Source organism: Macrosteles quadrilineatus, unplaced genomic scaffold, assembly GCF_028750875.1.
Source record: "Macrosteles quadrilineatus isolate MER2022 unplaced genomic scaffold, UCM_ALF_1.0 Scaffold_2__2_contigs__length_208266976, whole genome shotgun sequence".
NCBI classification, from domain to species: domain Eukaryota; kingdom Metazoa; phylum Arthropoda; class Insecta; order Hemiptera; family Cicadellidae; genus Macrosteles; species Macrosteles quadrilineatus.
In genome coordinates, this window is record NW_026542595.1 from 53,793,738 (window position 1) to 53,803,528 (window position 9,791).

Here is a 9,791-nt window from a genome sequence, read left to right on the forward strand (position 1 = left end):
TTGTTTACCCTGTTTAACTGGGTAACCTTTAACCTGTTACACAAGTAGTTTGTAGTAGCCATCTTAGATTTTTGGGTACACTATAAAAAATATTTTAAGTGTTTGCAAAAGGTTTTATATGGAAATAGTTATTGAAGTTAAACATTAATGGATCAGGTCATGGTGATGCAATGTCTTGCGTGGTTGCTGGATACCCAAGTGGGCCAAGATTGGCTTAAGGCATTTCATTTTGCAGTTTAAACTTTACATATGATTTCGCATTTAAATTTTAACGACAGTCAACATTTAAATAAAAAAATATTCTGAATTGTGTTGTAGACTCAATGTTTGATTTTAATTATCCTCCTCAATCAATCATAATTGTTTAACTAACGTTGTACACCTTGTCATTAACAAAGTTCGGATAATCTTGAACCCATATCGTATTAAAATTTAAACTAAACAGGAAAGTTGTAACTTAATTTTCACCTAGTAAGATTTTTTACATTATAAAACTAAACAGTAATTAGTTGTTTCAAATAACATATTTAAAACTTTAAAATTATATAATTTACTATGTATTTGTTCGTCCTGTTGTATATCTTTCAACCCACCTATAAATTATGACATGCAACATTTTCAATATCATCTCTTTTATACCATAAGTGTACAAATTGTAGATAACCCCTAATTTTCCAAACAAACTAGATATTTAATTACGAATGTATAACCGTTAATAAATTATGAAAGGCATGGTCGGTAAGCCATCAAATGGCAATTGTTAATTAGAACATATTCTGGACACTAATTTTACTAAATGCCAACACTGCAGTAAGAACACAATTAAACTGTATCTGTGCAATTTGGAAACTTTCCAAACATTGCAGCGTCACGGATTAAAATATAAATGTCCTGCAAACCGTCGCGGTATGGAGTATGTTATGATCGGATTCGAATGATACAATATGAAGTAGAAACCTTCTTTTACGTATGGTACAAATATTAATTTTAAAAATGTTCATATGTTTATTCGAATTGATAAGACTTTTATAAAGTTCTTTAGTTTTTAAACTGTATAAAATCATGTAGTTTGCGTTTGCTTCTCTAACAATGAAAGGTCCCTTGCTATGGTCTTTTGGAAAGCTTGAGCTAAAAAAAGCAAACAACATCGTCTATACCTACATACGAGTATTTTTATTTATTTTTTTTTTTAATGAGCCGAAGTTCAACCCATTACACTATGGGCTTAGGTCAACATAAACAAAATTAAAATGACGTTTTTGCTGTGTAGTGTGTGTTTTCATAACGTGTTCACTTTCGCTTATTTATTGATGAAAAGTATTAAAACATGAAACTAAAGATCGGCATCGTGACTACATTTCTACGTCAAAATTCTTTATTTTGAATACAAATGCAAACCATTGAAGTTGATAGCAGGCTTCAGACTTTTGACTTCGAATGTCTAAACTCATAATTTTATACAAAAATCTGTAGACCCAATATTGGAGAGTGAAATACGCTCTTTTAGTGGGAATCCTAAAACAGCAAACGCAGATGTTTGAGGTCATCAATATTCATAAATGTCAGGATTGACGACGTAACCGCATTTTGCAGATGAAAAGTTCAAGCATTCTAACGTATAATATACATAAACAGTTTGTTTGGAAAATAAACATAAATTTCTTAAGTTTTTATTTGAGTTAAAAGTTTATGTTATAGAATTACATTATAACTCTCATAATAAGATCAAATTGGAATCTATGAACCGATTTAACTATACACATAGGAACGTTATGATATAAAAAAAAAACTTTGTACTTACAAATTATAAATTGGCATTGCAACTGTTGGTGATTGTATACGAATATAATAAAATACATCTTCTATCCCGATTCATGTATTTGCTTCTATACAGTCTTGCTCAAGTTGTAAATTTGTATGGTTATTAGTAGGAGGGGCGGTGATCGAGAACCAAGTAGGATCTGCGCATGAGTAGGCGGGGCGGTGATCGAGGCAAAACCACCCCTAGAGTGGTAGTTTAATCTATAGGGGTTGTAAACATAACTTTTAGCTGTTAGGGGAAGTAAATACACATATCTTTGATTGTTAGGGGTTGTTTTTTGGTAAATCATATGACGTAACCTTATTTGGTGCCTTTGTTTATTATTAAACTATTCCTGTTTATTTAGTTATGGATAAAAAGTGTGTACCTTGACCGGGTATCGACCTCGGGCTTCCTACATGATGGTTTTATGTCTTAGCCACTGAGCTATGATGCCAGTTACAGGTCCTGTGTTTATAGTGGTAAATGACAACCTCAATTTACATATACAGGGTGTGAAAAAAAATATAACTTTTATTCGATTTCATACATATCTATAAGCTGTAGTCCATAACAAATGCAAAACAAAAGACAATTCACGTATCCAATGTTAAAAATACCCCCGCCGCAGCAAACCTGCCGACTAAGCGAATTTCCATTTGTCTTAATTGATTTTCAATTAAATATATTTTATTTAATAACATTAGGTTTAACGAGTACCTAGGTTTGCTGCTACAAGGAAACTAATAAAGTGTGTTTTTTTTGTAAAATATTGATAGCTTAGTACAAAATAAATAAATTTGATCAAAATACAAAATATTTCCATAAACAAGCAAACTACAACATTTGACAATACTCTCCATAAGAATAACATGGGAATTTTAAATTTACAATTTTTTTAATTTTCTCCGTTACTATTAACCGAACAAAAATACTTTTATATACTAAATTAATTGTTTTTTTAAGCTCTTTAAAAAGGTCTAAAGAGAAATTGGGAAATTTTGTGTTTTGAGGGTCAAAAGTGAGGAAAACCAATTTTTACCCCATAAAACCCCCCGTAAAGCCCCGTTCCCATGGTCCGATCATGCTGGTTCTCGAACTCATTCAAGTTTATCCCGCTTTACACCTTTAAACCAAATTTCATCAAAATCGGACAAAAATTACTCAAGTTATCGCGTTCACGGACGTATATATATATAAGTCTATATATATATATATATATATACATATATAAAAATTTGAACGAATGGTGTTTTTGGCCTCTGGGGACATCAAAATGAAAAAGTAAATTGGTCTCGGGTCTATGTCTTACCGTGCCACCTACGGTAATAGCTACTTCCCTATAGGGAAATTCGCTAACAGCTAAAAAAAGGCTTAAGCGGAACCTAACCATTAAGTATAAAAAACGGCCTTTGTAAAGGCCACCAAATGTTGGATGTTAAATTTACATTTCATGGATGTTATGTACTTTTTGGGATGTCTAAGGGGTAACGGGAGTGTGTAAATGTTTTTTCCTAATGGTTGGTTGTGTATGAAGCTGTGTATGAGCCAGAGGTTTACGGGTTCGATCCTAACTATTCACTAAATACCAAGTACCTATCATCAAACGTTTCATTTTCGGTTGGGGTGATATGTTGATTTTTGGTATAGTGTTGTATCGTAGTAGGAGTAGTGTGAGTCCTTGATCTCCGAGGTTTGCGGGTTCAATCCTAACTATTCGCTAATTACCAAGTAACTATAACCAAACGTTTCATTTTCGGTCGGGTGTTTTTTGTATAGTGATGTAACGTAGTGGGAGTAGTGTGAGTCCTTGATCTCAGAAGTTTGCGGGTTCAATCCTAACTATTCGCTAAATACCAAGTACAGTACCTATCACCAAACGTTTCATTTTCGGTTGGAGTGTTTTTTGTATAGTGTTGTAACGTAGTGGGAGTAGCGTGAGCCCTTGATCCTAGAGGTTCACGGGTTCGTTCCTAACCAATCCCAAACATTTTATTTTCGGTTGGGGTGTTTTCTTTTGTTGGTATGGTGTTGTATTATAGTTAACCGTTTGTATATGAACCTATTTGCCCAGAGGTTCACGGGTTCGATCTTTACCAATCACCAATCGTTTAATTTCTGGTTTGGGTGATATTTTGAGTTTTAGTATGGTGTTGTATCGTAGCGGGAGTAGCGTGGGTCCTTGATCCCAGAGGTCTACGGGTTCGATCCTAACCAATCACCAACTGCTTCCCTTTTTTGTCAGGTTGATATTTTTGGTATGGTGTTGTATCGTAGTGGGAGTAGCGTGAGTCCTTTTATCTCAGAGGTTCACGGGTTTGATCCTTACCAATCACCAAACGTGTCATTTCCGGTTGGGGTGATATTTTGAGTTTCAGTATGGTATTGTGTTATAGTTCACCGTTTGTATATGAGCCTATGGTCCCAGAGGTTCTCGGGTTCGATCCTTACCAATAACCAAAGGTTTAATTTCCAGTTGGAATGTTTTTGGTATAGTGTTGTATTGTAGTAGGAGTAGTGTGAGTCCTTGATCCTAGAGGTTCACAGGTTCGAATCTAACCAACCATAAAACATATTAGTTCCGGTCGGGTTAGCGCTAGAGGTTTACGGGTTCAATTCTAACCCGATTGGAGAGGTTCACGGATTTGATCCTAACCTGATTGGGTTGGTAAACGGGTTCAATTCTAACCTGATTGGATTGGTTAACGGGTTCGATTTTCACCCGATTGGGTTAGTTTTAGAGGCTCACGGGTTCGATTTAGTTTTAGAGGTTAACGGGTTCGATTTTAATCCGATTGGGTTAGCGCTGTAGGTTCACGGGTTCAATTCTATCCCGGTTGGGTTAGTTAACGGGTTCGATTTTAACCCAAATTGGTTAGTTTTAGAGGTTCACGGGTTCAATTCTAACCTGATTGGGTTAGTTTTAGAGGTTCACGAGTTGGATCTTAACTCGGTTGGGTTGGTTAATGGGTTCGATCCTAACCTGATTGGGTTAGTTTTAGAGGTTCACGAGTTCGATTTTAACCCGGTTGGGTTAGTTTTAGAGGTTAACGGGCTCAATTATAATCCGACTGGGTTGGTTAAGTGGTTTGATCCTAACCTGATTGGGTTAGTTTTAGAGGTTCACGAGTTGGATTTTAACTCGGTTGGGTTGGTTAATGGGTTCGATCCTAACCTAATTGGGTTAGTTTTAGAGGTTCACGGGTTCGATTTTAACCCGGTTGGGTTAGTTTTAGAGGTTAACGGGTTCGATTTTATTCCTATTGGGTTAGCGCTGTAGGTTTACGGGTTCGATTCTAGCCTGATTGGGGTTAGCTCAGAGGTTCATGGGTTCGATACTTAGCTGATTACATGATCTTGTATATGTGATATAACCTCTGTTTTCCAGCCAAGTAACATAACCTAGGAGCTGTCACTTGCTTTCTCACCAACGGTTCACGCCAGATAACATAACATCACTTCACGTACTGCATTCGTATCTGTAACATAACCTCACTTGTGTACGTAGGAACTGTATCCCGCCATTTGCTTTCCCGCCAACTGTCCCCGCCAAGTAACATAAGCTCACTTCTATACGTAGGTTTATTAAATGAATATCTAGTTGAGAAAATAAGGAAAACAACTGTGAAAGCTAAAACGGTTTATTTAAATTGTCTTCATCCTGTGTGGTGACATTGCATCATCTGAAACAAAAATTACAATTAGTACCACATACGGTGTAGTAAACAAGTTATAACTTGAAAAAATCCTGTACGCTGATTGGCTATAATAAGCTCACTCCTGATTGGTCATAAATAGGTGATCTGTGTAGTCATTAGCTACCCCCACCCCTTTCCCTACCGTATATATATATTGCTCTGTATCACCATCGCATCACTTTGCTCTCAGCGTTCGACGAAGATGGACGTAAGTAACGTAGCTGCTCAAGTAGTAGAACCTGTAAATATAGTAGAAGATTCTGTTGAAGTAGCTGTCCCCGTAAAAATCTTAGATAAACATGAGAATTATGTTAAGAAATTCAGAATTCATGGTATTAACACTGTTTTCAAGTTTTCTAACCCCCCGCCTGAAACTAGTGAGATTGATTGGCTAAGACAAGGGTTTGGTCAAATTGTAAATGAGATGAAAGAAGTTTGTCAGGAGGGCGATCAATTGGGTTTCACTTTGCGTTCACTTAACCTGAAAAGGGAAGAGTCGGGGTTTGTCACTTTTCGCCCTGCAAATGAAGTTAACGAGGATGTCTTGTGGCAAATATTTGGGGGAATTGTACAATCAAATGCTGAATCAATCAAGTCGACGGACACATTTCAAGTCGAATGTACCCGAGTTAATCTCCCTGTAGGTAAAGGTAGGGTTAGACCTGGCCTGTATAACACCTTTGATGAAGAATGCAAGGCTAGGACAGGGATCGTAGTAATTAACAATAAAGATAATCTGTGTCTTCCCCGTGCCTTGGTGGTAGCTATAGCTAATGTAAATAAAGACCCAGCATATGAATTAGTTAGAATGGATAAAGCAAAAAGACAGACTGTAAGGGCTCAAAAACTTGTACGTCGAGCCAGAGTCAAAATGCCTGAGGGTGGTGCCGGTATTGCTGAACTTGAAAAATTCCAAGATCTGCTTAAAGACTATAAAATCACTGTGTACAACTACAATGTTAAAGGCCGCGATGTGTATTTTGAGGGAAATGTAGAGAACCCCAAGTTCAAAATTAACTTGTTGTTTCATAACCGACACTATAATGTAATTACTAGTGTGACAGCCGCTTTTGCTTGTGTGTTCTACTGTGACGCTTGCCATATCCCGTATGATCACAAAGGTAAGCACCGTTGCTCAAACATTTGTTCACAGTGTCAGACCATCTCTCCCCCTTGTGTAGAGGAGCATGGGGGAATCTTGTGTCCAAAATGTAATATGACTTACAAAAACCAACGCTGTTTCATTGCGCACCAGGCTGACAAATGTAAAAACGTTAAAAAATGTCTAGATTGCGGGAAACTAGTTTGGCTTAAAGAGAGGTCCAAGCCTCACAAGTGCGGGGAAGTATTTTGTAAGCATTGTGGAGAATTTAAAGATCCTAACCATAAATGTTACATGAAACCCAACGAGGGCAGACCGAAATCTAAATCTAAAGACTATGTTTTTATTTTCTTTGACTTGGAAACCCGCCAAGATGAGTCCCTGCCCACTGACCCAGAAAGTAAAGTACATAAAGTAAACTTGTGTGTCTCTCAACAGTTTTGTTACCAGTGTATTGAGGGAAAATTCTGTATAGCGTGTAAAAATCGTACACGAGTGTTTGACTCTGACCCTATCAACCAGTTTATGAACTATGTAATGTACGTGAGAAAGCAGTTCAAAAACGTCTGTGTAATCGCTCATAATGGGCAAGGTTTCGACTTTCAATTCTTGCTAAAGTACTTGTTGGAAGAAACAAAATTCACACCGGAACTTGTAATGCGGGGAACCAAAATTATCTTAATGAAAATTGACAATGTGAGGTTTGTCGACTCACTTAGCTACTTCCCCATGGCTCTATCTGCACTCCCTAAAGCCTTTGACCTACCTTCAGAGAAAAAGAAAGGCTACTTTCCCCATCTCTTCAACACGCTAGCAAATCAAAACTATGTAGGCCCTATGCCAGACAAAGAGTACTACTGTCCCGAATCCATGTTTGAAAAATCCCACAACGACTTTGACAAATGGTACAGTGAGCAGGTTGCAAACAAGTATGAATTTAATTTTAAAAAGGAGTTGCAGGAATACTGTATTTCAGATGTCGATATCTTGGCCCAAGCCTGTCTAAAGTTCCGCGCAATATTTCTGCATGAGTGTAACGTTGACCCGTTTCTCGAAGCTGTCACCATTGCGAGTGCCTGCAATCTAGCCTTCCGCCGTAATTTCCTGAAACCCAACACTATCGGCATCATCCCTAAGAACGGTTATAGATTATCAGACAAACAATCGGCCATCGCACTCCAATGGCTTTCTTGGGTCGAGGAAACCAACGGTATTAGGATTGACCACGCAGGTCGAGGCAAAGAAGTAAAAGTTAATGGGATGAAGGTAGACGGTTTTGATGGTAGAAACATCTATGAGTTCCACGGATGTTACTGGCACGGGTGCCCTAAATGTTTTCCTTACGACCGTCACGCCCCTTTGAAGGAGGATCCCTCCGATAGCCTACATCTTCGCTACGAACGAACTAAAGCCAAAAACGCAAAGTTTACTGAACACGCATTGGTAGAGATGTGGGAATGCGAATTCCGTAAGCTTAAAAAGGATCAAAAACTCAATCATCTGGACAGTCTGCCCATCTTGAACAACCTCCCACTAGACCCACGACAGTCTTTCTTTGGAGGTAGGACAGGCAACGCGAAATCCTATCACAAATGTACTGAGGGTGAAACTATTCAATACGTCGACGTTTGCTCCTTGTACCCGTATGTTTGTAAGTATGGGAAGTACCCTGTAGGCCACCCAACCATCTATGTAGGAGACAGGGAGTGTCGTGAGAGAGGTATGGAAGTAGAGGGTTTGTTGAAATGTAAAGTTTTGCCGCCTCATGATCTCTATCACCCTGTACTCCCTACAAAAATGAACGATAAATTGATGTTTGTGTTGTGTAGAACTTGTGGGGAAATGATGTACCAAGGGGAGTGTAACCATGATAGTGATAGTAGGGCACTAGTTGGGACTTGGACTATGGATGAGATTAGGAAAGCTGTAGAGAAAGGGTATATTGTACTAGACATGTATGAGTTGTGGGAGTATCAGGTAGCGACATATGAAAACGGGGGCTTGTTCACTGACTTTATCAATAAATTCTTAAAGATGAAACAGGAAGCTTCGGGCTATCCAGAGTGGTGCAGGACTGAGGAGAACAAAGACAAGTACATTGCGGAATATTTGACACATGAGGGAATCAAGCTGGAGAAAGACAAAATTGTTAAGAACGGAGGTTTGAGGTCTTTGGCAAAATTAATGTTAAACAGTTTCTGGGGAAAATTCGGACAGAGGGAGAATCAGACTAAAGCCACAATCGTTAGGGATTCTAAAACACTTTTTCAAATGTTCTCATCCCCCGAATTAGATGTAAATAGAGTCCAAATCGTCAATGAGGAGGTTGTAGTTGTTTCTTGGGAGTACTTGGAAGAAGTTGGGGAACCTCTCAGTAACGTTAATGTTTGTATCGCGGCCTACACCACAGCGCAGGCGAGACTCAAGCTCTACGAACATCTTGAGGCCCTAGGAGTTCAAGTATTGTATTATGACACAGACAGTGTCATTTTTTACCATCGCCAAGGCTTATACAGAGTTCCTACGGGAGATTACCTCGGCGAAATGACTGACGAATTGGCAGATTACGGACCCGGCTCTTACATCACTGAAATTGTCTCTGGGGGGCCTAAAACTTACGCGTACCTTGTCTGGTCAACCAATCAACAGAAATTGATCCCAGTCTGTAAAATCAAGGGCCTCACCCTCAACTTTAAAACATCAAAAGTTGTAAACTATGAAAAACTGAGAGAAATGGTCCTAAGTGAAGTAAAACAGTCAATTGAAATTGAAGAAAACAGAATCAGGAGAACTAGAGATAGAGACATCGTTACCATCACTGAGAGCAAAGTGTTTAAAATCACGGGGCCTAAGAGAAGGTTCGAAGGAGAGTACGACACTCTACCTTTTGGATATAGAAAAGTCCAAAGAGACATTTAAATTCCTTTGTAAATAACTTTGTAATCTTTCATTGTATATATTATTGTAAATAACTCTCCTAATAAAAAAACAAGTCTATAGATAAATACTTATGTAACCCGACTAAGGTGTGAGTGTGTGTACATTGAGGCGTTCAGATTGGAAAGAACCTGTGCTACTCCTTGTACTTGTGTGAATGTGTGTACACTGAGGTGCTCAAATCTTGAAGGACTTGAGCCACTCCCTGTACTTGTGTGAATGCTGGTCACTGGCGTGGCTGACTAAAAGGCCC

The 9,791-nt window shown here is 38.3% G+C and overlaps 1 protein-coding gene across 1 annotated transcript; it reads left to right on the forward strand.

Annotated features, from left to right (window-relative positions):
- Nucleotides 1–5,701: 5,701 nt before the first annotated feature.
- Nucleotides 5,702–9,520, forward strand: LOC128984204 (uncharacterized). Its single transcript, XM_054403502.1, has one exon. It carries the CDS (start codon nucleotides 5,702–5,704, stop codon nucleotides 9,518–9,520), a length of 3,819 nt encoding a protein of 1,272 aa, XP_054259477.1.
- The last annotated feature ends 271 nt before the right edge of the window (nucleotides 9,521–9,791 follow it).